The sequence below is a fragment of the Pyricularia grisea genome, chromosome I (assembly GCF_004355905.1).
Source record: "Pyricularia grisea strain NI907 chromosome I, whole genome shotgun sequence".
Lineage (NCBI taxonomy): Eukaryota > Fungi > Ascomycota > Sordariomycetes > Magnaporthales > Pyriculariaceae > Pyricularia > Pyricularia grisea.
The window spans coordinates 4,739,510-4,763,836 of record NC_044973.1 but is presented as its reverse complement, the minus strand read 5'-3'; the positions used below and the strand labels follow the sequence as shown (position 1 = coordinate 4,763,836).

Below are 24,327 nucleotides of genomic sequence, written 5' to 3'. Positions count from 1 at the left end.
TGATCCCCACTCAAAACAACAAGAACAACAACAACAACAAAAAAAAAAAGGCTCCACTCAAAAAGAGCGGGCGGCCGCTACCTTTTTGACTCTTGTGCCGAGAAGCGTGCCCACGGCAACATGCTTACTGCCCCGGGTTTTTGTGGTTGCTAAAAGAGAAGGTGGAAGGGTTTGTGAGGGATAAACAACAAAAATGCTACCTTGGCTTGCTACCGTAGCTTGTGTAGCTACGGAAGATTCTTGACATGCCAACTCCCCTGCAGTCATGTACTAGTAGTACTGTAATTCCGTAATGCCCGCCAGTCTGTTGCTGCCGGACAGGTTTATAGTCATTTCGACGGTCAGCTGTCAGCGAGGCAGTGCTGGTCGCGCTATGTTCCGTATTAGCTTGAAGGCGGTTTGACAGGAAGAAGAAATAATCGCAAAGAAGAGAAAAGAAGAAAAGAACCGCGTGGAGTTGATTCGATCAGCAAAGATCTTCACGAACATTGTTACGGAGTACACTTCCCCCGTTCGCCTTGCAGAGGTTGATCATCAATTGCAAGTCCTGATTTGACCACTTACTTCCGACCCTAGGAACTTTAGTGACCATTTAGAGACCCCTCTTTTCTTTTTTTCGTTCTCATTTTTCCTCCCAAGTTCGGCAGGTCACAGAATCATGGCTGTCCCATACGAGATTTTTCTTTTGTTCTCCCGTCAGCCGCGTGTACTAATGTAGTAAATCTGCAACCGGTAAGAAAAGTCCCACCTGAAGAGGAAAGAAAAAGAACCCTTCTTTGGCGTTTACGGAGTAAACTGCGTCTAAGGATTTTTTGCTTTTCGATAGAGTCTCGTGACATCCTGTAAGCGGAAAGGTAACCGACTCGTAAAAACCAGCCAGCCCCCAGAAATTGCGGATATATCTTTTTTTTTTGGCGCGCACCGTTTGGGCGCTGATGCGACTTTGTATGTTGCCGCTATAAATCTGGGCAAAGTGCAAATGCCAGAATGCATTCGCCCCACCAAGTAACGTTTTGCCGCCGCTAACGGGGGAAAAAAAAAGCCGTTCGCCTTGTGTCCCCCCCGTCGGCAAAAAGAAAGACGTTAATTCCGACCTAAAAAGACCCCTCTATAGGAAGGCTCTAATGCAGGCAAACCAAGTGTAAGTAGACTTGTTCTTATGGTCTAGCGGCAACAAAAAGTCGGGCCATTTCTCCCCCACCCAAAAATATCCCAAGACTAGGTACTTAGTCCAGTACTACTCGTATTACGGCAGCAAAAAAGCCATGTGGTTGGTCATGCAAGTCAAGTCAAGGCAGACGCCAGACGCTTAGCCACCGTGGTTCGTGGTTAGGGCCTTCTTCTCACAGGTTATATGTTTTGCTAGTGGCAAAACCGCAGTCATCGTACTTTGGTACGACTCCCGTCTTCCTTGGTTGGCGACACGAGCTGAAAGGATCGACAAGCTGAAAGAGAGCATCTATGAGAATTGCATCGCCAAGATGACAAACATGCAGGATCGATATGCTCCCCCATATTCCAATGACATCTATGATCGATCTTGGGATGTTTTTATGATACTACGTGATATAGCTTGTCCTTTTTAATTGTTTGCCAAGCCAGGAAACATGTGACAATGCCGGATGAGAGTCCATCAGACATTTCTGGCAAATCAAAGGATACAAAAATCACAAAAGGACGATAAGTAAAGGAGCAAAATAAATGTAAATTTAGGTATATGGCCTCGCTTAAACAGATACAGAGTACCGAAAAGTGATAGTTAAAAACAAAATGAATCAAATAGTAACCTGAACAGATGCTACATGTAAAATTACCACCCCTTATTTTCCCATATAATAACTGCCCCTGGACGAGACGATCTTGTAATCTTCAGATTGAGAAAGCCATCCGACCAGGCTACAGTATCCCAATTTATCGTACGATTTTGTCAGTCACGCAACCACTGCTCGCGTCGCTCACCAGTGCCGCATACTTGGCCAGGGTGCCCCTGGTCTCCCTGATCGGAGGAGCCTTCCACTCGGCGCGGCGCTCCGCCATGGTCTTATCCGAAACGTCCGTGTCAATCACCCGCTTCTCGGCATCGATCGTGATGGTGTCGCCGTCCCGAACCAGTGCGATGGGACCACCCTCCATGGCCTCGGGCACGACGTGTCCGATCAGGAAACCGTGCGAACCGCCCGAGAAGCGACCGTCAGTGATGAGGGCCACGTCGTTGCCGAGACCGGCACCCATGATGGCCGAGCTGGGCTTGAGCATCTCGGGCATGCCGGGACCGCCCTTGGGGCCCTCATACCGGATGATGACAACCGTCTTCTCACCCTTCTTGATCTCTCCCCGCTCGAGCGACTCGATAAAGTCGTCCTCGCAGTCGTAGCAGCGCGCCTTACCGGTGAACTGAAGACCCTCCTTGCCTGTGATCTTGCCGACAGAGCCACCGGGTGCGAGACTTCCACGAAGGATCTGGATGTGGCCCGTAGCCTTGAGGGGGTTGCTGAGGGGTCGGATGATGGGCTGGTCGGCCGGGAAGTCGGGGTACTTGTCCAAGTTCTCCTTCATGGTCTTGCCGGTGACCGTGATTCCAGAAGCATCGATCAGACCCTCCTTGACCAGAAAGCGGAGGAGAGAAGGTGTACCACCAATCTTGTGCACATCCTCCATAACGTATTTGCCCGACGGCTTGAGGTCTGCCAAAAGTGGGATCCGGTCGGACACGGCTTGGAAATCGTCAATGGTAAGCTTAACGCCGACCGAGTCGGCAACGGCAAGCAGGTGCAGAACGGCGTTGGTGCTTCCGCCGAGGATGCTGACTATAACCATGGCGTTCTCGAACGCCTGTCTCGTCATGATGTCGCGGGGTCGGATGTCCTCACGGAGGATGTTCTTGATGGCCTCACCGACCTGGTCACACTCGGCCAGCTTGCTGGGGTGCTCTGCAGGATTGCTGCTGCTTCCCGGCAAGCTCATGCCCAGAGTCTCGATAGCCGAGGCCAAAGTATTGGCAGTGTACATGCCACCGCATGCACCACCACCCGGACACGCGTTCCGGATGATGTCGAAGCGCTGCTCCTCGGTGATCTCGCCGGTCAGGTACTGGCCGTAGGCCTGGAAGGCGCTGACGATATCGATGGGCTCGCCCTTTTGGCTGCAGCCGGGCTTAATGGTGCCGCCGTAGACGATCAAACTGGGGCGGTTGACGCGTCCGAGGGCGATGAGGACACCAGGCATGTTCTTATCGCAGCCCGGGATGGAAACGTTGGCATCGTACCACTGACCCTGCATGACAGTCTCGATACTGTCGGCGATAATCTCACGACTCTGCAGCGAGTAGCGCATGCCGGTCGTGCCCATGCTGATACCATCCGAGACTCCGATAGTGTTGAAGCGCATGGGGACCAAGTTGGCGGCCTTGACGGAGTCACGGATCCGCTCCGACAGCTTGAGGATGTGCATGTTGCAGGGGTTGCCCTCGTACCAGACCGACGAGATGCCGACCTGCGGCTTGTTCATGTCCTCCTCGGTCAAGCCGGTGGCGTACAGCATAGCTTGTGACGCACCCTGAGACTTGGGCTGTGTGATCTTGGCCGAAGTTTTGTTAAGCTGCTCGGCGCGGCGGGAGGTTGTGGAGAAGAGGGCCCTGGTGCCATTGGAGTACATGTTAGCTTGTTGATCGTCGGATCAGCCGGTATGGTATAGACCATTTAATATATCAATGTCTGTACCAAGATTTGACTCAGTGAAAACATACGCATGGCTCCTGGTGGCAGCCAGGGCCTTGGGCACCCTGGCGCGCAAGAGGTTTGAGGACATCATGGCGATGGCGGCGCCGATGACGAGGGCAACGGTCGAGTCCTAGGTGATGGATGGGAAAGTTGATGAGTGATATGGTCAATTGATGTCTTGTCTACAATCCCATTGTCTGAAAAGGATGCCCGAACGAACGGTGAGTCAATTCACCCTCAATTCTAAGTTTGGAGAAGAGATAATATATGTGGACTGAGATCACAGGGACAGTCACAGGGACACAGCAAATTGTGTTGGAATTGAGTTCAATTGAAGCTCAACCAAAGCTCGTATTTTTTTTTGGCCGATCGCGGAGGAGACCCTTGCATCAATTGTACCCAATTGGAAGCTCGGGATTACCAGAAGCCCCTCCAGCGGGGCAGAAGCCCCCTAACCCTTACAATAAATAATAAATGTAAACTTGGAGGGGCAGTGAGGAATGTCATGCAGGTGTTTTACCCAACTGGCGGACCTCAACTTGCTGTTTGAATATCAGACCCTTGACTATCAATGTTCCGAGAAGAAAATACAAATGAATGACAGGACAAGATTATCGGGCCGCCGAGTTTCTGCTCAAGCACTCACTGACTTAGTCTTCCATTTTGAGGCGCAGTAGCAAATGACGAACATAAGATCCCCTCCCAGAAGGCACTAAAGCGTCGTAAAGAAATTGGAAGTAGGTACGAAGTAGCCTATGACGAAGCCAAAGAGCTCTGTTACAGCTTCTTCAGCTGCTCCACCGCGACGGCGACAAAAGCTTTGTCCGGCTTGGCATTACGGATCACGTCTCGGCACGTCATCCGACCGGGGACGGTCTTGAAAAAGGCGGCTCAAATCCACTTCACAGCCCCGTTGGATAGAACACATAGCAGATATAACTTTGTACATAGATGCTCATCCGCTTCTGTTAATACACATTACCGCTTCATCTTCCATTTCATTTTACTCTGTGAATACCTCAGCCGGGGCGCCAAACAACTCGAACTAGGTCCAGTAACCCTCACCTTCAACATGCCTGATCAAAAGAATTTCAATGTTGGAGTAGTTGGATATGGGTAAGTCACAAGAAAATGGCCGATCATAAAGACGCCCCTTGATCTATTGTAATGTCTTACAATACTCACGCATAACAAATCACTCTCAGCATGTCTGCCAAGGTCTTCCATATCCCATTCATCAAACTCACCAAAGGCCTCACCCTGCACTCCATCGTCCAGCGCAGCCCCAAACCCAACGACTCAGCTCCGCAGGACTACCCGGAAATCCACCACCACACATCAATCGACACACTCGTAGCCGACCCAGCTCTGGACCTCGTGGTCATCTCCACCACTCCAGACACCCACTACGCCTTTGTCAAGCAGGCCCTCGAGGCCGGCAAGCACGTCCTGGTCGAGAAGCCGTTCGTGCCGACGTCGGCCCAGGCCGTCGAGCTCGCCGAGCTGGCCCGCACCAAAGGCAAACTGCTTTGCGTGTATCAGAACCGCCGATGGGACGGCGACTTCGTCACGCTCCGACGGCTGCTCGAGGCCGGCGAGCTGGGCCGCGTCTGGGAGTTCGAGACGCACTTTGACCGCCACCGCGCCGCGCACCCGACCAACTGGAAGGCCAGCATGACCATGTCGCAGGGCGGCGGCGTCGTCTACGACCTGGGCACCCACCTCGTCGACCAGGTCTACGTCCTCTTCGGCAAGCCCTCGGCCGTGAGCGCAAAGTTTGTGCGCCAGCGCGAGGGCCGCCTCGTCTCGGGTGTCAACGGCATCGAGGACGAGCCCGACAGCGTCAACGCCGTGCTGAGCTACGCCGATTCCGGCTTGCTGGTCCACGTGCGCATCGGGGTGCTGAGCGTCGAGGCCGAGCAGCCTAGGTTCTGGGTCCGCGGCAGCCAGGGCACGTACCGCAAGACGGGGCTCGACACCCAGGAGGACCAGCTCAAGGCGGGCATGAAGGGGACCGAGCCCGAGTTTGGTAGGGATGAGAAGCCTGGCCGGCTGGCCAAGTTGTCTGCTGAGGGCAAGGCGCAAGAGGTCGCGCATCCAAATGTAGACCCGCCTGCTACGTACCTGCAGCTTTATAGGGGGCTTGCCGCCGCGCTGACATCCGGGAAGGAAGAGGATTGTCCCGTGCCCGCGGCCCAGGCCGCTGAGGTGCTGAAGATCATCGAGGCTATGCGGGAGAGTGCCAAGACTGGAAGGGATGTGGTGCCTGCTTAGGTGGGAGTTGGACTAAGTTTGATTTCTTGGCTGAATAGGTATATATGATGTTTAGAGACGCTTGTTAGCATGCCATTTTTCTCGATTGCCTACTCGTCAGTTAGGGTTGTTTATTTGATATGATGTTGTCACTGCCCCTGTTCGTTGACGGTCAACGTCGTTATCTGAGCCACGACTTTGTAACCTACCATAAATTGCAAAGGGTATATACACATGAACAATAAATAAATAGGCTGTTGCTGTTGGGCTTGGACTGACATTCTGTCGCAAACGGGTTTGGGGGATATCGGATCACCTTCGAGTAAATCACAATCCACAACAAAATCGCCTTGACCATTTCGACAGACATATGATAGGTAGTCCTTTAAAGAATCACGTATTTTGTTAGGGGGCCTTTTATATACAAATATCCCCAAAAAGATCTACCATCAACCCGCCCTCCCTCACAGCCCACCAAAGACCAACTCAGCCCCCCTACTCGACCCAAACAACAGCACTCAACCCATCCTCCTCACCCGCCCTACCCAGCGTGCCAACCACCAAATTCGCCAGCACGCGGCCCAGCCTCCCGCTCTGGGCATCCCTCTCCAAGACGACGACGTTGCTCGACGTCTGTCCCCCGACCGCCAGCATGGTGCCGGCCTTGTTGGCCTGCATGGTGCGGGGGAAGAAGGCGTGCGAGTTGGAAGTCTCGACAAAAGTCAGCTGCCCGTCGGTGGGGGAGACCGAGTACAGCGCGATGGCGTCCTGCTGAGCGCCAAACGTCTTGTCGTTGCGGTTCGTCACGTACAGGTGGCGGCCTCCGACGAGCTGCACCGCGGCGGCCTTGGAGCCCGCGGGTGGGGTCTTGCCGGGCCCCATGGTGGAGATGGATTGGGCCTTGGTCAGGGTCAGGCAGCCGCCGGCGGTGGAGGGGTAGCCGACGCGGTAGGTGGTGACGGTGTTGGCGAGCTCGTTGACCATGTACAGCACGGTGGAGTTGCCAGAGGTGAAGAAGGTGCCGTGGCGGGGCCCGTCGCCCGCTCCGGTTTTGACGTCGGCGCAAGATGTGAGCTGGCCAGACGTAGAGTCGATGGAGAAGACACGGATCAGGTCGGCGCCGAGGTCGCCGGTTAGCAGAAAGCGGCCGGTCGGGTCGGGGAAGGCCGAGTGTGGGTGCGGCTTGTTTTGGCGGGATGGGTTGGGACCGGGGCTTGTCATGGTCCAGGGGCCGAGTTTCTGGATCGGTTGGGAGGATGATGTGATGGGCAGTTTGTATGTCCATATGCCCGAGTTTTCGCTAATTAGTGGTACAGTGTTAGCTATATTTTCAATACAATAGAGAGAAAGATTGGCCTTGGCGTGACAACACATACTATTGAACTACAGCAATGAACCCCTTGCCATCTGCACCCCCGTACAAGCCACTGTACACCTCGCCATTGCTCCTCGCAGCAGCCGTCTGTGCCAGCGTACCGTCGGCGGAGACACTAAGCGCGGTTATGGTCGGGGCGATCCAGCCGGCCTCGTCGTTGACGTAGACGGTTCGGGTGTCATTGTCATAAGTCACCCATGCCGGCCACGTCCCGCCGGCCTTGAGAGTCTGCTTGAGCGTCAACTGCGAGCCCGAAAAGGCGAGCGAGTAGACGTTTCCATTGAAGTGGGACGCGACGAGGTTGGACTGAGCCGCAGTCGTCGCAACCAAGAGGGAAAGGCTCAGAGCCAGAGACTGAAGTGAGGCCAGCATTGTTCCTTCCGGTCCGTTTTATCTGCGATATTTGGCAGAGGAGAAGGAAGACACAAAAAAAAAAACGTGAGAAACAACGGAGGTGGGTGTCAGTCACGCTTGTAGTTTTCTGGCGAGTCGAGAGGCACCAGCTGGCCTTTTACAACCATCGGCGCGCGCATCGCCACTTTTTGGCGGGAAGCAAGTAAACGCACACCATCATGATGTGGATCGGCAAAGAACGTTTTTTTTTTTTTTTTTTTTTTCTCTACCCGAAACCAGAGAAATGAGCGCCTTTGATCAGGTGTGGAGTCGTGTTACTGCTATACTGACAATAATTTAAGAGTGTTTAGGTCAGTGGCATGTGGGGGCCGGACGACTACAGGCGGAGAAATAGCACTTGGTCTGGCTTTTCATACTCCGATTTCCCCAATTGGGCATCTTGGAGATTGAAGATCCGGGGTGTGTTAGCGGCTGCGATGCAGGGGTTTCGTTGCTTTTCCCCCCCAGCGCTTGTGGTTAAATGCAGATCGTGGAGCGAGTTTACCGGGGGGTGTATGTTATGGCTGAGCTGTTTTTGGGTATCATGGTGAAAGGCATACCTTGCATACCAATAATCTTGTCAAAGTCATGTGCAAGTTATCAGTATATCCGGTTAATACCTCAAGCCGCCCCCTTGTCCATTCTAGCTAGGAATTTTGCGCCCGCACAGAGGGTGCTAAATTCGGAAGATGCAGTGCAAGCCTTTTGCATTTACCTAATTGTGCGCGGGAGGTAATGCGTAGATTTCTCGTGGGTATCCGGGACTCCTGTCTCGGCAGCCTGTCCGATGTGACGCTACACCGGATAAATGCAGTGCCTATAATCCAATTCCGGTCAGGTGGGATGGAAGGAAGACTAAGCCGTCACACAACCCTGTGTCGATAAGCTGGGGTTAGGATCTGGACATGTTTGGTTATGACCGCTGGGTTGTTACGAGTGAAAACATACGGGCCTGAAGTCATCTCACTATATTGTGTGGTTGTGTGGGTAGTGTGGGTAGTGTGAGGTTAATGAGAAATTGTGTATAGGGGCTCCTTATTCAGGGGGCTCAACGCATCTGCCTTGGCACAAATTCTTCGCGGCTTCTTTGCAAGATAATCACCAATGATCCGCTGCTATGCAAACCTGCCCTCAATCACCGGATCCTCAGAGACGAGGATGATCCAAACAAAGTCCCGGCTTTTTACCACTGCTTGCCGGCGGCTGTTATTCCTCTCCATCTAACCAAACGCAACGGCCTGCGACGGGGTGTCAAATATATAACAACCACTCTATCACGGGGCTCAACCATCAGCCTCCAAACTTGGCATCGTCCCATGCATCTGGTATCGAGCTTATGTGATTACTTACATACGTAGATTAACATCGCGTGTTCCGATCGGGATTTTCGGAAATGCAGCAGGACTTCTGTCATTTCACCAAATCTCCGCGTTCAAGGTGGTCAAGGCAGTCGGTATCGCTTAAGAGGTGAGAGAAGCGCTGCGTGCCGACCGGCTGTTACTGCGACACGCAGGTACAACCCGCGGCTGTAAGTCCCGGGCCTTGAATCAATCTAATCATCATAAGATTATCTTCAACCTTGCGGCGTGCCGGCCAGCGACGCGGGATTAGAGCTGGGAAACTGAGGAGTGGGGAGTTAGCAACACAAGATGTAGAAATAGAAATTCATGCCCAGCTACGAATGGACCATGTAACAGTGTTAATCTTGACCAGCACACCCTGGAAAGCCTGAAAGAATTCCCAGTCATGCATAGAGCCATGAAAGCCGCCGTGTTGGCAGCCTTCGCGGCATGCACAGCCCTGGCGTCCCCCCTATCCAAGATCGCCCTGCTCGACAACTGCCTCTCCGCCGCCGAGGTGCCAATCGACGCCCCCGGCTCCCCTGACTGGCTCCTGGACAGCACGACCTTCAACCTCCGGCTCAACTACACGCCCGCCGCCATCGCGACGCCCACCACGATCCCGCAGATCCAGGCCGCCGTGTCGTGCGCCGCCACGGCGGGCCTCAAGGCCAACGCCAAGTCGGGCGGGCACAGTTACGCCTCCTTCGGCACCGGCGGCGAGGATGGTCACCTCGTGATCCAGCTCGACCGCATGAACGGCGTGTCTCTTGACGTCGACACGGGCATCGCCACCGTGCAGGGTGGGGCTCGGCTCGGCAGGGTCGCCAACGAGCTGTACAAGCAGGGCAAGCGGGCCATCAGCCACGGTACCTGCCCGGGAGTCGGGGTGGGCGGACACGTCCTGCACGGTGGGTACGGGATGTCGTCACACATGAAGGGCCTGATGCTGGACTGGCTCGTCGGGGCGACCGTTGTGCTGGCCAACTCGACCGTCGTCGAGTGCTCCGCCACCGAGAACTCAGACCTGTTCTGGGCCATCCGCGGCGCCGGGTCGTCCATGGGAGTTGTGGCCGAAATGCGGTTCGACACGTTTGTGGCGCCCGACGAGGTGACGTATTTCATCGCCCAGGTGCCGTGGAAGAACACGACGGCCGTGGATGGGTTCAAGGAGCTGCAGGAGTTTGCGGCCGAGCAGATGCCGGCAGAGTTGAACATGCGGCTGTTCATCACGAGGCAGTTTGCGAATCTCGAGGGCATGTACTGGGGCAACAAGACGGGTTTGCAGCAGACGCTGGCTCCATTGATGAATTCCACGGGAGCTAAGCTGCAGTATTCGCAGTCGGACAACTGGCTGGGGCAGTTGACGCACTTTGGAAACGGCTTGACCTTGGATCAGTCCAGGCCTTATAAAATGGCCAGTCACACCCCTTCTCGAATCTGTATTAGTTGCGATCATGTCCACTAACTATCCCGCCCGTTAAGACGAAACAGGCCGAGACTTTCTACTCGTCCAGCCTGTACACCCACGCACTCGACCCGACACAGATCCAGGCCTTTGTCGACTACTGGTTCAACAAAGGCAAGTCGGCACGCCGCGACTGGTACGTACAGGTGGATCTGCACGGCGGCAAGAACTCGGCCGTATCGAAACCGGGCGTCGACTCGGCAGCTTACGCGCACCGCAACCACCTGCTCTTGTTTCTATTCTACGATCGCGTGGATGCCAGGGGGGTCTATCCGTCTGACGGATTTGCCTTCATCGACGAGTTTGTTGGCGGCTTGACCAAAACACTCGGGGTAGACGATGGTGAGACCTGGGGTCGGTATCCCAACTATCCAGACTCAAGGCTCAGCCCTGACAGTGCGCAAAGGGGGTACTGGGGAGGCCATCTGCAGCGACTGCGCGAGATCAAGAGTGCAGTTGATCCGGACGACATTTTCCATTATCCGCAAGGTGTGCGTCCTGTGGTCTAGATAGAGGCGTGGTAATGTTTTTATTTTGTTAGGTTGCTATGGGGAATTTACCTTTGATGGTAATTGTAGCTGCAAATTCTATGGGGTATAGTCCAGGTGGTATAGTCCAAGTGCATTATTAGACATTATAAATGTGCACTTTTTCGATGAACAATGTCATGGTGCAACCGATAATCACAGAGTCGAGATGCATACGTGGATGTTAATAAATAAACACGTTTGCAGGGAAATTTAGGGAGACACAAATAGTAGCTCATATTCCGCATCCCTGTGGAGCGACTTGACCTTTTAACATTTTGCAAGACAAGCGTTACCGTACAGGGAGGTTCTTGCAGAGTCCAGTCGAGAAACGCGTACGTCTTGACGCGTACATAGAGAGCCCGGTACGAATTTGGGGCTTGATGGGCAAGGGTGGAAATTACACCAAGAAGCACAGCCTCTTTGAGACCTTGTCTGTTGTCAACTGGCAGAAAGTGGAATGAATCGTGAGTGTCAAAGTTGGCGCCTTTGAATGCCAAGCGGCAAAGTCCGCGCCGTCGTCGCCAATATCTGGGCGTTCCTGGCACTAAAAAAGTGTGCTGCAGTCTGAGAAAGCAATCTATTTTGCTTCACACGAGCATCGGGAATTCATCAGAATGCGGAGTTTGCACGACAAATCGACTTGAAAACGAACGGTTTGTACATATGCATACCAACGGTATATCCAGTTAAAATTCCACAATGAAATCATGAAGTCCCCAGTCTCCAATATTTTCGACATTGGAATGAACTTCGAAGCGGGGATCGCATGCACATGCATGTTTAAGTTCCAATAGACCCACATATATGTCATTCCAACCAATTGAGTCCTATGGAACACGACAGCAAAGCTGCAGTTACCAATTGCCATAGGCCAGGGTCAGCATCCAGGCCGCTGCCGGCGGGGTTGTGCATTGGCAGTCATCCCAGCAATGGCTTAGCGCTCCTTGCGCCCTGGATCAAAGTGCCGGCTCTGTCGGATCAGCCGCGAATCCCTTTGAACGACCGGAAATGGATTTGGGCTTTGTGGCTTAGTTTTCGACGTTTCGATAACGATTGTTTAGTTCTAGTCTTTTTTTCTCCTTTTCTCCTTGACCTTGACCCCGAGAATTCCGAAAAATCTCGACGACACAAAGACTTTCCAGTGCAGCACAAACAACCGAATGGCGAACGACCTTTGCCCCTCCGAATTCGTCTGATCCACCACAGTTCCAATCCCGCGACCACTTCGAAACGTCGAAACCAGGGGCGACCTTAGGACTCCACAGACCGCACCATACTACGTTACTGACTGTCAGTCAGTTGGTCAGAGCGGTCCTACGACACAGATCATTACACTGTTTGTTGCAAGGATTGGCACTGGAAAATTAAAGTAATAGATACGGAACAGACTTTCGGCCCAATGGCGTGGTCGAGAAATGGGATGAAGCAGCGAGGACCGATGTCTCTGGCTCCGGTCTCATCTGTAACTCCGCGTCGTCTGCTGTTGTCCTCAGCTGAATCAGTATTCACAAACGGCGCGTGGTACTTAATAGCAGCAGTGCTGCTTTTTGCTCCCATGGGGATGGCTCACGAACACCACCAAGAGAAGATTAAAGAGGGAGACACGATATCCATGGATCCTATCGTACGTCCATCCTCAAAATTGGCAATGCGTTGTCATTAAGATCCCTAAACCCTCGGACTGTCTACCATCTGATACAGAACAACTTGCATCGAGAGCGGACTCAACACTTTCAGAATTCGAGCTAACTCACTGATATATATTAGGATACAACATTATGGGTTCACATCTTCATCCAGATGCTCGCCTTTGGCGTGCTGTTCCCCCTGGGGATGGTTCTAGGGGTAGGTGATATTTGTACTCCATTCTACCCATCAGACAAGATCTTGCACCAGTTGATGCACTCTTACTAACATTCTTCTCGTTGGTTTGTAGCTGGTTAAAAGTAGATGGCACGTACCTGTCCAGACCATCGCTTCCGCCATTGCCATTCTCGGCGCCATCCTCGGCCATTCGCACGGCGGCCGCGAGTTTGCCTACAACGCCCACTCCCAATTCGGCGATGTCGTTTACGGTCTCCTTTTCGCACAAATCGTCCTCGGCGTCTACCTAAAACTACACATCGAACGTGGCTTCCTCGGCCGCATCCGCAAATGGCTTGTGTTGGCGCATAGCATAAACGGCAAGGTTTTCCCCGTCGTGTCGTGGGTTCAGCTTCTATTTGGCGGCATTGCGGCGCTGGGATTTTGCCACGACGATCATCTCGGCCAGTGTGTGGCCCATTTTATCATGGGCAGCGCTTTCATCGCTTACGGAACCCTGCTCACCATCATGGTACTGGCCGGCCAGCTCTGGCTGAGGCGCACGGGGAGGTCGCAAGAGTTTTTCGACAGCTCCATAATCGCCGCTTGGGGATGCGTCAACACCTTTACCGAGCATCGCTGGGGAGAGGAGTGGAGGGGCAACGACTGGCAGCACACTGCCATGGGTATTGTTTGGTGGTGTGCAGGTTTGGCCGGTATCTGGCTCAGCCGCGGCCGTGACGGATCGCCGAAACGAAACTTTATCCCCGGTTTCGTGCTCATCCTCACGGGATGGTCCATGTCAGCACACACTCAGCATTCGATGGCCAGTTCGGCACTTCATACCATGTTCGGCTATACACTTATGGCTGCTGGCGTGACGAGGATCATCGAGGTGTCTTTTGTGCTACAGGACAAGACTGGCGTGTCGACTGCAGGTGACGAAGTCAACAGCTTCCAATACGTGCCCGTATTTGTGAGTACATTGTTTTCACTCTGGGTTCCACGGAAGTGTTACTAACACAGCCCCGTTAGCTACTTTTTGCCTCTGGTTATCTCTTCATGGGTGCTACGGAAGAGCAAATGGCACTTCTCGAAAGCTCACCCATGGACCACGTTGCCTACATCTTGATTCTCTATAGTCTCGCCTTCCTCACCTTCCTCTTTGTCTGCATGCTCCTCCATGTCTACGACAGGGCATCCTACAACTCCAACGCGTACAAGAATCTGACGACAGCCAACACGAGGGACGACTCCGTCACAGAGTCTGAGCGACGCCGGCTCCAGGATGTTGAGGAGTTTGAGCTCGACGGCCTGATGACGGATGATGAAGATGATGAAGAAGCGGCTAAGAGGAAGCTGCTCGCGAAGGAGAAGGATGTGGAGGGTAGCAATAGCACAGGACCTGGTAGCCCTAGCACCGTGGGGAGGAATAGCGATCGGGTTGCTTGAAATGATCCCATCGAACCCGTGGATCACGGGACATATAACAGACTGCTTACAAAAACAGCACATTTCCTAAGACTTTTCATAACTAGACTGCGTCCGTTTAGGCACATCCTTGAGCGAGTGCGTTCGTGTTGAGACTGGCTCCTTTTTCCTATGTATATATAGCATAATTGCATATTGGGCTGGATGGCGTTTTGGGTGTTGACTGACAGCTTCGCGCGGATGTGCATCAATGCATTCCTATCACTGTTCCTTGCTGCGAATCATACGTGAACGGACCATGGCTAATATACCTGACCCTTTGTAGCCTGTTGCAGATTGACCATGTTGACTGACGTACTGTACTCGGAGACAAGCTAACTTTCAACCTCTCTCTAGTCACGTGCTACTCCTCACCGCGTCGCGTCGATTTTCAGCGAAAGTCTCCACTAAAAAGTTTCTGGAAACCCCGCCCCAAATCAACTCCTTATCTGCAACTGATCCGACGTAGGAAAAAAAGGGACATTCAAAATTGACGTTCAATCGAAGCACTCGAATCCTTCACTGCCGCCGCACCCGTACTGTCCCTTTGCCGAGGACGAAACCGACGACAAGTTTTCGCACAAAACCCACGACAGAAAGAAACCAAAAAAAAGAAAAAAATGGTCTCGGTCAGCAACCCCAACAAGCCCTCCAAGAACCGGCTCGCAGCCCGCGCCGCCAAGGGCAAAAAGGTTCAGCAAAAGTCGTCGGCCGAGGGCAAGCTGTCGCGGGTGGAGAAGGCGGCGACGAAGCGCGGCGCCCGCCCCGGTCTCCTGCCGACGTCGGGTCCCGGGGCCAAGCTGAGCTCCAAGAAGGCGCGCAAGCTGGAGAGGAAGATGGCGCACGCCATGAAGAGGAAGATGGAGGCCGAGGGGGAGGTTGAGATGAAGGGTGGGTTTTTGAACAATTCGCGCTAGGCGGAGGGAGTCGGGGGTAGGGCTGTTGGTTTGGGGGTTGGTGGTGTGCTGACTGGTTTTTCTTTTTGTCTTTGATCGCAGATGTTACGGAGAAGAAGACTACCAAGTCCAAGGACGGCGAGCCGACGACCGAGGAGATGGAGGTCGACATCTCATGAAGCCTGAGCTCTGTGTGACGCATCAGCATGTGTTTCGATGGGCGTGAGCTTTTCTTGCAGAAGACCAGGGGCACCTCGATGACCGAATCCTTCGCGGTAACAGCGCCAGGTATCGGAACATGGGCCATAGCTTCATGGCAGCAAAGCCTACCTCCGAGGTTTGGTGAAAATTTTCTGGGCAAGTCGATGAGACTTGCAAAGTCCAAAGTAGTCTTGGGGATCAGGGAAGGGGCACGTCAAATGTGTATCTGCAACAACATCCCAAGCCAGTGGGCTTTTTTTGGCCAGAATGGCGGCTAAAGGCTAATAGGGGACTGGCCGTGTGCTATTGTCACCCACCATGATCAACTTTTGGCACAAAATCGAGTAATTAGCCCAACGGAAGCTCGTTACTGTTACAATTGCATGTGCGTGTGAGCAGTTATCACTTCAGATAGTATTTCCACATTGTGCTACACATCCGCAAGTCTCTGAAGGCCCTGTGTGTTTTTTTGAAGGTCTACCCCACTGCGCATTGGATGATTGTCAATATAATACTCAACCCTTTTACTTCCAATTCGTTCAACTGCCTAGGTATGCAAAGCCTATCGATCGTTACGAGGGGACTGATATTACCATAGAAGGGCCTACGACGATTAATATACACAATAAGAAGCAGTATACATCCATTGAAGCGTTGGTTCACCTATTCTCTAGCCACCCGGCTATGATAGGCAGGTACCTCGTTTCCTATAGGGCTACCAACAGAACCAGATCAAAGCAGTGTGGCATGCATTTTCAAAAAGCGAGGCGGACAGCATCGGATTCGTCAGCGACAAACCATTGTTTCGAAAAAAGAATGCTTTCGTATCCCACATGACCGAGAACTAATTTCTCCCAACCTTTAACCCTCGCCAATGTGAAGCAATAAAATGGAAGGACCTATAAAAATGTTATTGCCAGAGAACTACCGGTCATTCTTCTTTTCCTTATCAGGGCATCTGGGACGAGTTGAAACAAGCGTAATTTCTAACGGGAGGATGCTAAAAGCGTTCCGGTGCATAGTTGTGTTTGGCCTGTAAGGCGCAGTAATGAACACTATGTTTGAAACACATTTTGGTGGTTCAAAGGCGCTGCATTAGTAGCTTAGGTGTGTTAACACGATCGCTTCTAAAAATAATCGGGGTATAGATTTCCAAATGACCTCGAAAACTTTCTATATAAGTATGCAACTGAGGAGAGTAGATAATTTTAACTCCTGAAACACAAACGCAACTGTCAAAGTTTAATTGGATAGAGCAAGGGTAGCAACTCATAGTATTTTAGTATCTTACCAATGAAACCAGGACTTATAAGTTTAGAAAAGCCTTTCTTGTGAAATATATTAGGTCCGACCAAATCCCCCTTGGAGGAGAGCCAAATGTTTGAGAAGAACATCTACCGCACTGATAAAACCGAGCTTCTGGTTCTTTATCCAAAACTACTTATCTGCACTTCCCTTGACGAACTCATGTTGAAGAATCGACATCCTCTACAAGAAAAGATCAATTTTTCATCATGGCTTTCACCATTATGTCTGATACTTTGATCACTGGCCTCATAGCCGCCCAGACCTGCGACAAGGCTAGGCTGCCTAGCAAGCAGTTGTCATCTGACAATAGTGGTAAAAAGTTTGTAAGTGAGACTCTAGGTGCTGAGCATAAAATTGAACAGCCTTTTTTTCGTTTACAGTATACAGCAATTTCATTATGTTAACATGCCCTTTGCTTCCTATAAAGATCAAAACTGGCATGGGACTAAGAATATCATCGCCATCTTCGGACTTTTACGCCTGGGGATAATATCTCAAATTCGCCGGCGGGTCTGCCGCCAAGACTCGTCACATATTAGATGGGATATCTTCCCAATGCTTTACAGCTCGGAACCATGCGAGCTTGGCACATTATATGTCCCGGCTAATAAGCAAATTTGGACAATATGATAAGTTCATCCACCCCACGATGCCCTTGTGTTGACCATTTTCCATACAATGCTGGTACTGCCGCCAAGAACTCTTACTCGGTGATTCGACTCCATTACTGACATTATGAATTGATGGGTACCTACCTACCTAGGTAGGTAGGTAGAGTCGAAACGTATGGTGCCGCTTTGATTGGCCGGCTGGGGATGAGGTCCGAAAACCCGCTGCTGTGCACCTCTAGCCTGACCTCATCCAGGGTTTCTCCTTCTCTTGGGGGAAAGCTGATGATGACCCCGCATCCATACCTACCTAGGTACCTTACCTACTTGTTCAGCTTTCACTGTCGGCGGCAACCGTCACCTTGCAAACTCTCATTTTTAACTGCGATCTTTGCTCCGAAATACAACCATGGAAGCTCTTGCAGCTCTAGGACTTGCTTGCAACATCTTCCAGGTCGTCAGTTTCGGTCGCGAAACGATCCAGGTGGCCAAGGAGGTCTACCGTTGCGGTCGACTCGACCCTCATCTAACCAACGGCGCCGACGCACTCGACAAGGTGATTAGCGAGCTACAGGCCAGCCTGCAGCCGACGGCCGCGACGACAAATCGTACGCCTAGTCAAGGGCTGCAGCTATCGAACCTGGACAAGCAGCTGGTTGAGTTGGCAAAGAAGTGTCAAGGTGCCGGGCGAGACCTGTGCGAGGAAGTTAGTTTTCTCAACAGTCATGGCACCAAGGCCAGTCTCATCGCGACGATCAAAACTGCAACCAAGGCGAACTGGAGGAAGCGAAGGTTAGAGACGCTTGAGCGGAAGTTAGGGGATGCAGAAAGGCTCATGCAGACGGGCTTGCTGGCGAAGATCTAGTGAGTAATTTCTGGGTATCCGCCCGTCTTCATAAGGCAGTCCACGTTTGTAATGTTCACCGTACTGATGGATGTGAGCTAGCGAACGAACCAACCTCAATGGTTCAGACCTGGCCAGATTGGGCTCGGACCTGCGATTATTTGTCCTTGAGTACCAGAAAGGGCATGTAGATGCGTCTACTCTTGTCAAAACAGAGTTCGCCTCTATACGTCAGCATGTGAGAACCGAGTCCTCGAGAAACCAACAGGCAGTCAAGAAAGAAGTCCGCCGGTCCGAAGTTGCTATCAATAGCCATATCACACATTCAAGCCGCAAAACTACCGAGAAGATAGTGCACAGCATCAGCAAGCTGGAGGTTGACTCACAACAGAGAGTGCAACGCGAGGCCGTGCGGGAGCGCCTGATTAGGAGCCTCAAGTTCGACAGGATGAATGAACGACGCAACCAAGTATCGGACTCACACCCACAAACATTTCAGTGGGTGTTGCGGGATGACACAGCTGACGAAGAAGCCGATGGTGAATCCACGGATAATTCAAGCAGCGAGTCCAGTCTAGACACACAAAATGAAGATTTCTTAGCAGATTGGTCGTCTGATATGGATTCATCGAGCTCAGAGAGCGACAATGAGAGCATGGTTGACGGTCACAGAGATATTAAATGGGATAGCCTCCCTGACTGGCTCCGACAGTCAGCGGATGTCCACACTTACTGGATCAGTGGAAAGCCTGGATCAGGCAAGACCACACTGATGAAATATATCATATCTGATCCTCGAACTCAGATGTACCTCGATCAATGGAGTTCCGGGGCGGTCATAATTCCTCACTTCATCTGGCGCCTCGGCACAAGTATGCAACAAAGTATCAAGGGCCTCCTATGCTCGCTCTTGTATCAGTTGCTTTTGAACGACAAACTAGCAATCGATCACATTCTACAGACTGGATGCGATACATCTATTAAAGATTCAGACACGGATTGGTCTGTGGCGGAGCTAAAGTCCACTCTTCAGCTTGCTTTGCGGCAAGCCACACACGCTGTTTGTATCTTCATTGATGGTCTTGATGAAGTACTCCCGAGCGACGTTACCCTGGCTCTTCTTGATACGATCAATTGGTTACGATCGTCGGCCATTGGGTCAAAAAAGATCAAGTTCTGTCTAGGATCGAGGACAGAACCTTTATTTGAAGCAAGACTCTGCTTTCATCCGAATATCCGCCTGCAAGACTTGAATAGAAAGGACCTACATCACTACGCTGATGCAGAAGTCAATTTTAATAAGGATTACGCCGCATTGCAGCTCACAATTGGGCCAACGGAATGGCCTAGGCTGAAGGAGCAGATCATAGAAGACCTTGTCAGAAAAGCCGAAGGAGTCTTCCTGTGGCTTTGTCTCACAGTATCCGCTGTCAACAAGGCCATTCAGCAAGCAGAGCCATACGAGGATCTGAGACATCGGATTGAACACCTTCCCCGAGACATGGAAGCTCTATTCGCAGATATGTGGGCCCGAACGAACGACGACAGCCTGGTCTTTAAAGCAAGAGCGGCACATTACTTCCGAATTCTGATCGAACGGAACTCAAGAGGGACAGATTGGAGTGTCTTCTCTGTCATGCTAGAAATGAATCCTGGAGCATGTCAGAAGTTGCTCAGATACGAGACAGACGGAGAATCATCAGCGTTGTCATTGCTTCGCAAATGTGAAGCAACGATTCGTGACATCGAATTGAGGTGTTCTGGTCTGGCAATAATTGATACTAGCCTCGAAGTGCGTCGCGAGGATATACCGAACATAACTCCGTGGCATGGCGATGAGTTCAAACCACTTATCCCGCACCTTGTGTTATCGGTTCGCTTCGTACACCGCACTGTTTTTGACTTCCTCACGGGCTCCAATGTCGGCTGTGATCTGCTGCAGAACGATGTATCGACAAAGGAAGAGATTTTGGTTAGAGCCGCGGAAAGCGAATTAGCGGCTGCATATCTTTTCCGCTGGCCTCAAAATTTTCGTTATGATTATATGGGACTGGGCGTTCCAATTCAGTGGGATGTTGGCAGAAGCACATTATCCGCCTTTTTTCACAGATTTCTTCCTCTACTGAACTATGCAACGCCAGAGAGAAGTCTGTGGCTCATATCTGTCTGCGAAAATCTTTTTAACTCGGACTACATGCCTCTTAGAAAATATGATCACCGTGGGAAGTGTATACGATTACGGAAACAAGTACTGGGCGACAGATACTGCTATCCCGGACTCACAGAGTCAAACAATCGCCAGAAACAACTATTCCTTATGTGTTTGGCGGAACGGCAATTCGGACTCAAGCAAGTTTGGGGGTTTCTCTTGGAAGCCGTGCAAGCTAGGGTGTTGAGTCAAGAAACCAAACTCGAACTCATTACTTGGGCCTGCAGTTCCGGAGACTTGAGAAGTTTGGAGCTTCGCAAGGAAACTGTTCAATGCCTTCTTGCCACAGGGACAAACATTAACAAGAAAATTACCTGTAGTTGGAAAACTGCTTATGAGCTCTTTCCCTATGATCAAATCTACAAGACACCAATGCAAAAATTGCTCTGGAATACCTGGGAGCGATTGAGGGACCCATACACATGGCTTTTCGACTGGCCTTCTTTGCTACAGCTTTTTAAGTGCTTTCTGGATCACGGGGCTAGCCTTAATGATGAGATGTACGCATTAATGGAAATTGAAGGTCATCGAACATACTTTCTTGCCATTTCTGCCGATCTGGCCTGCACCTTGCCTGGTGCAGAGAGAGATCACAAGGGAGAGCAACGGGAGGTTGTATTGGCTGTATACCCTGCAGCTGATGTGTTGCGAGCAGTGTTGTGCAAATTCGCATCGTTGAAAATTGACCAAAGTTCATGGCCGGCAGAGATTGGTTGCATATTGCGTGACCTTGAGGAAAAGCTACAACCACTTCCCCGAAGGGGTCACACAATCGCCGTCGGCGTCGTTCCGCAGAGTGTACGGGCGGCCTCCAACCTGAAAATGACGAAGGCGGCCTTCAACGCAATAGTCATGGAGAGATTTGAGATATATCCCCTCACAGCCGAACGGAACGAATTAACGGACAAACTTCTACCGCTCCTGACCCTTGGCCTGAATGTTGCTGAGACGGGGCATGGGAGGGTGGAATGCGCCGAAGATAAAGAGGCTGTTGTGATAGCCCGAAAATCTGTACAAGAGGAGGTGAAGAAGATTGTACAAGAGGGGATCCAGCAACCCGAGCGTATACACGACTACTTGGCCAGGATAGGCGTCACTAGCAAGTACGTGGAGCCAGAGGATGACGACGGCACTGATAACGACGCAACCGAGATTCACATCGAGCAAGCAACCACACCTCACATAGCAGATGTCTCGACTGCATAGGATTTGGCTTTTCGTGGAGCCGGGGATGCTCACTTCAGGACGGTGGCGTGCTGGCTAAGAAGTGAGCGGAACTGCTAGTGGGAGTCCCACATGATGGATAGAACAGTAGCCGTCCATACAGCCGGGTATTGCTCGAGATGATGAGAAGCCATATCACCATAGCGCTTCCAATCCGTGGCAACGAGCATAAGTTTGTTTGAGGGAAATAGAGGAAAGCTGGATGAGGCAGCTCAAGTACAGGAAGCGGCATTTTATGACACAATCCAATTCTCGGAGCAATAATTACAAAGTTTATTTCCCAATGAGATTATTATAGCGTGTACATCCACCCATTTATGCCCTCGTTTAGCACCTTGCCCCCCCTGGCGGCCTTGTTGCGGCGCCAGAAATATACGTCCATAATAATTATGAGTAAGATACTAGCCAGTGACAAGGCCACGGTCGTCCAAACTCCCGACTGGTGGTTGAATAGCTGTTAATGCCTGGAACCTTTACATGTGGGATGGGGAGAATTAGAGGCTACTTACCAAATACCTCGGGCTTTGCTTGGAAACAAAGGCGACGCTGGCAATAATACCTCCAACACCGCCACCAATCATGCACGTCGCCGATGCCACGGCGCGCTTGGAATGCGATATAATGTTGTTGGCTTGGAAAGTTAGGATTCCGGGGATGGTATAAGGGAGGAAACTGGAGCCTGTAAATGGTTTTTTTTTTTTTTGGAAAAGTGTCAGCGAACAGGGTTAGTTACCATCAATGGTATCGAGATAAAAAAAAAGAAAAGAAAAACATACTCCAAAAAGCACCAAAGCATTTGGCACCATTACTACTGCTATACGTCATCACCAACAGGCCGACGGCAGACATAAGCTGGAAAAATGCCACGATCGGCCCGCGCATCTTATACTTGTCGCCAACCCAGGCAGCCGCGAGGGCCAGGATCAAAGCCAAGCCCGCCGGCGGTGTCATGAGCAGCATCGAATTGGCGGTGCTGAAGCCCATACCGTCGCGCAGGATGATGGGCATGAAGAAGACGAGCGCGTAGCTGGGCATGGTGGACGCCAGCAGGTTGAAGGCCCAGAAGTACAACTTCCAATCGGCGAGGTGGTGGAGGATCTTGGCCCGCGTTACCGAATCCGCCTCGGCATCGCCGCGGTCTTGGTTGATGCGATCCAAGATGTAGGCTTGTTCGCGGGGCGTGAGGAACCGGTTGGCTTTGTTGGGGAAGTCGATTATGATGAACCAGCCGACCAGGGCGACGAGTATTGTGATGGCGCCTTGGATGATGAAAATCCCTAAGATTGAGTTTTTGGAGAAGATGAGCAAAGAGATCGTCTGTGGAAATCACGATGTCGAAAAGAACGAAAAAAAAAAAAAAAACGTACAACTCCACCCATTGAGACCACGTTTCCCCGCCAGCAGCGAAAGCGCATAGGTAAAGATGTTGGAAAACGCAGTGATGACGATGGAGATGAGGAAGAAGGCGGCCAGACGTTTGCCGACCTCGTACCGCGTATACCAACAGCTGATCAGATACGCACAACCGGGCATGAAACCGGCCTCAAAGGTGCCGAGTAAGAAGCGGCACAACGCCAGCACGCCCCAGCTCTTGACGAAGCCCATGCCCAACATGACGGCGCCGAAACCGATACCGAGGAAGGCGAGCCAATTTGCGGGTCCGGCGCGGGGGAGGATTAGGTTCGAGGGGATTTCGAATATGCTTTTATTTTTTTGTTTGGATTTAAAAAATTTGGAGTTAGCGTCCCATCTCATGTTTCTTTTGTTTACTTCCAGACCCGGTTCGGGTGAGGTGGAATAGGTACGAGTGTACTCACATGTACGCGACGAAAAACAAAAGAACGACAATTCCGTATCTGTTCCCCTTGGCTAATTGCAGGTCCTTGGACATGCCCGCAATCATGGCCAGGCCCAGGTTGCTCCGGTCGATGAGTGAGATGCAGTAGATGAGACCGAGGATGGGTAGGAGACGGAGGTCGATGCGGCGCCTATTTCCTCCGATCATATTAGGAAAGAACAAAAGAAATTTCGGTTTACTTTGTGGTGAAAAATGTAGCCAGAAAGATCACCTACATTAGCTGCTTCCGCTCCTTTTCACTGAAGCCGTGCGCCTCGGCCAGCTGGATCTCGGACCCTATCCCCGAGATGGGCACATCCTCGACCGACGCCGACTTTTCCAGGTCGACCCGGGGCTTGCGGTTGGGCGTCTCTTTCGAAGTCATGTTTGAGCGTCTATGGGTTTTGGTGGGAACGAGATCCATGATACCCAGGTAAAGCCAACGTTTGGCGTCGCTTGTATTTATGCAAATGAAACAACCTCTCGTTCAACCGAAATCGCTGTATAGTACGACCCGCTCGGTCCGTTTTGAACTTTGGCATCGTCCGAGATTCAGACCACACGGTAACTGATAGCGTTGGACCACCATCTTGGCCAAACATGGTTAAAACCCAATAACTAGGGAATATAACATTCAGTACTCGCGGAAAAGTAAACTTGGAAGGAAGAGCAACAAGACAAGAAAACTCACAGCCAGATCCGGTCAAGTCTGAACTTAAACCCAAGAGTTTCTCCTCCTAGGCCGAGGCTATATAACCTGAAAGTTAGATAACTCTAGGCGAATTCTGACCTTGCTTGTAGCTTTTGTCTCCAAGCATGAGGATGCCGATTACTCAGCCACCACCTACC

At 51.6% G+C, this 24,327-nt stretch overlaps 10 protein-coding genes across 10 annotated transcripts; 6 read left to right on the top strand and 4 right to left on the bottom strand.

The window, feature by feature from the left end:
- Nucleotides 1–135: 135 nt before the first annotated feature.
- Nucleotides 136–946, bottom strand: PgNI_06471 (uncharacterized protein; the record flags this gene model as incomplete). Its single annotated transcript, XM_031126495.1, has 3 exons — nt 136–371; nt 565–682; nt 749–946. Coding segments are annotated over 2 exons (258 nt in total), but the record flags the coding sequence as incomplete, so codon positions are not given.
- A 746-nt stretch (nt 947–1,692) lies between these two features.
- On the bottom strand, nt 1,693–4,015 carry PgNI_06470 (uncharacterized protein). Its single transcript, XM_031126494.1, has 2 exons — nt 3,746–4,015; nt 1,693–3,634 (listed from the first exon to the last, which is right to left on the bottom strand). The coding sequence occupies exons 1-2, from the start codon at nt 3,808–3,810 to the stop codon at nt 1,912–1,914; spliced, it is 1,788 nt and encodes a 595-aa protein (XP_030982024.1). The 5' UTR covers nt 3,811–4,015; the 3' UTR covers nt 1,693–1,911.
- Nucleotides 4,016–4,574: 559 nt separating this feature from the next.
- PgNI_06469 (uncharacterized protein) lies at nt 4,575–6,182 on the top strand. The gene is made up of 2 exons (XM_031126493.1): nt 4,575–4,835; nt 4,925–6,182. The coding sequence occupies exons 1-2, from the start codon at nt 4,792–4,794 to the stop codon at nt 5,991–5,993; spliced, it is 1,113 nt and encodes a 370-aa protein (XP_030981857.1). The 5' UTR covers nt 4,575–4,791; the 3' UTR covers nt 5,994–6,182.
- Nucleotides 6,183–6,467: 285 nt separating this feature from the next.
- Nucleotides 6,468–7,963, bottom strand: PgNI_06468 (uncharacterized protein; the record flags this gene model as incomplete). The annotated part of the gene is made up of 2 exons (XM_031126492.1): nt 7,349–7,963; nt 6,468–7,272 (listed from the first exon to the last, which is right to left on the bottom strand). Exons 1-2 carry the CDS (start codon nt 7,717–7,719, stop codon nt 6,468–6,470), a joined length of 1,176 nt encoding a protein of 391 aa, XP_030981841.1. The 5' UTR covers nt 7,720–7,963.
- Nucleotides 7,964–9,486: 1,523 nt separating this feature from the next.
- Nucleotides 9,487–11,057, top strand: PgNI_06467 (uncharacterized protein; the record flags this gene model as incomplete). The annotated part of the gene is made up of 2 exons (XM_031126491.1): nt 9,487–10,478; nt 10,598–11,057. The coding sequence occupies 2 exons, from the start codon at nt 9,487–9,489 to the stop codon at nt 11,055–11,057; spliced, it is 1,452 nt and encodes a 483-aa protein (XP_030981843.1).
- Nucleotides 11,058–12,104: 1,047 nt separating this feature from the next.
- On the top strand, nt 12,105–14,570 carry PgNI_06466 (uncharacterized protein). The gene is made up of 4 exons (XM_031126490.1): nt 12,105–12,702; nt 12,846–12,923; nt 13,015–13,857; nt 13,917–14,570. Exons 1-4 carry the CDS (start codon nt 12,478–12,480, stop codon nt 14,331–14,333), a joined length of 1,563 nt encoding a protein of 520 aa, XP_030981844.1. The 5' UTR covers nt 12,105–12,477; the 3' UTR covers nt 14,334–14,570.
- A 262-nt stretch (nt 14,571–14,832) lies between these two features.
- Nucleotides 14,833–15,982, top strand: PgNI_06465 (uncharacterized protein). The gene is made up of 2 exons (XM_031126489.1): nt 14,833–15,242; nt 15,350–15,982. Exons 1-2 carry the CDS (start codon nt 14,972–14,974, stop codon nt 15,424–15,426), a joined length of 348 nt encoding a protein of 115 aa, XP_030981845.1. The 5' UTR covers nt 14,833–14,971; the 3' UTR covers nt 15,427–15,982.
- Nucleotides 15,983–16,962: 980 nt separating this feature from the next.
- Nucleotides 16,963–17,246, top strand: PgNI_06464 (uncharacterized protein; the record flags this gene model as incomplete). Its single annotated transcript, XM_031126488.1, has 2 exons — nt 16,963–17,079; nt 17,184–17,246. The coding sequence occupies 2 exons, from the start codon at nt 16,963–16,965 to the stop codon at nt 17,244–17,246; spliced, it is 180 nt and encodes a 59-aa protein (XP_030982226.1).
- Nucleotides 17,247–17,758: 512 nt separating this feature from the next.
- Nucleotides 17,759–21,623, top strand: PgNI_06463 (uncharacterized protein; the record flags this gene model as incomplete). Its single annotated transcript, XM_031126487.1, has 2 exons — nt 17,759–18,228; nt 18,311–21,623. The coding sequence occupies exons 1-2, from the start codon at nt 17,774–17,776 to the stop codon at nt 21,621–21,623; spliced, it is 3,768 nt and encodes a 1,255-aa protein (XP_030982224.1). The 5' UTR covers nt 17,759–17,773.
- A 310-nt stretch (nt 21,624–21,933) lies between these two features.
- Nucleotides 21,934–23,863, bottom strand: PgNI_06462 (uncharacterized protein; the record flags this gene model as incomplete). The annotated part of the gene is made up of 6 exons (XM_031126486.1): nt 21,934–22,080; nt 22,151–22,320; nt 22,418–22,918; nt 23,009–23,343; nt 23,459–23,677; nt 23,715–23,863. 6 exons carry the CDS (start codon nt 23,861–23,863, stop codon nt 21,934–21,936), a joined length of 1,521 nt encoding a protein of 506 aa, XP_030981842.1.
- Nucleotides 23,864–24,327: the final 464 nt, after the last annotated feature.

What these genes read in the sequence shown, in the direction of transcription:
- PgNI_06470 (XM_031126494.1), bottom strand. Translation starts at nt 3,810, where the DNA reads ATGATGTCCTCAAACCTCTTGCGCGCCAGGGTGCCCAAGGCCCTGGCT. An exon ending in GCTGCCACCAGGAGCCATGC is followed by an intron (nt 3,635 to 3,745) that starts GTATGTTTTCAC and finishes CAATGGCACCAG; the next exon opens with GGCCCTCTTCTCCACAACCT.
- PgNI_06469 (XM_031126493.1), top strand. Translation starts at nt 4,792, where the DNA reads ATGCCTGATCAAAAGAATTTCAATGTTGGAGTAGTTGGATATGG. An exon ending in GTTGGAGTAGTTGGATATGG is followed by an intron (nt 4,836 to 4,924) that starts GTAAGTCACAAG and finishes AATCACTCTCAG; the next exon opens with CATGTCTGCCAAGGTCTTCC.
- PgNI_06465 (XM_031126489.1), top strand. Translation starts at nt 14,972, where the DNA reads ATGGTCTCGGTCAGCAACCCCAACAAGCCCTCCAAGAACCGGCTCGCA. An exon ending in GGGGGAGGTTGAGATGAAGG is followed by an intron (nt 15,243 to 15,349) that starts GTGGGTTTTTGA and finishes CTTTGATCGCAG; the next exon opens with ATGTTACGGAGAAGAAGACT.
- PgNI_06466 (XM_031126490.1), top strand. Translation starts at nt 12,478, where the DNA reads ATGGCGTGGTCGAGAAATGGGATGAAGCAGCGAGGACCGATGTCTCTG. An exon ending in CCCTGGGGATGGTTCTAGGG is followed by an intron (nt 12,924 to 13,014) that starts GTAGGTGATATT and finishes GTTGGTTTGTAG; the next exon opens with CTGGTTAAAAGTAGATGGCA. An exon ending in TCCAATACGTGCCCGTATTT is followed by an intron (nt 13,858 to 13,916) that starts GTGAGTACATTG and finishes CAGCCCCGTTAG; the next exon opens with CTACTTTTTGCCTCTGGTTA.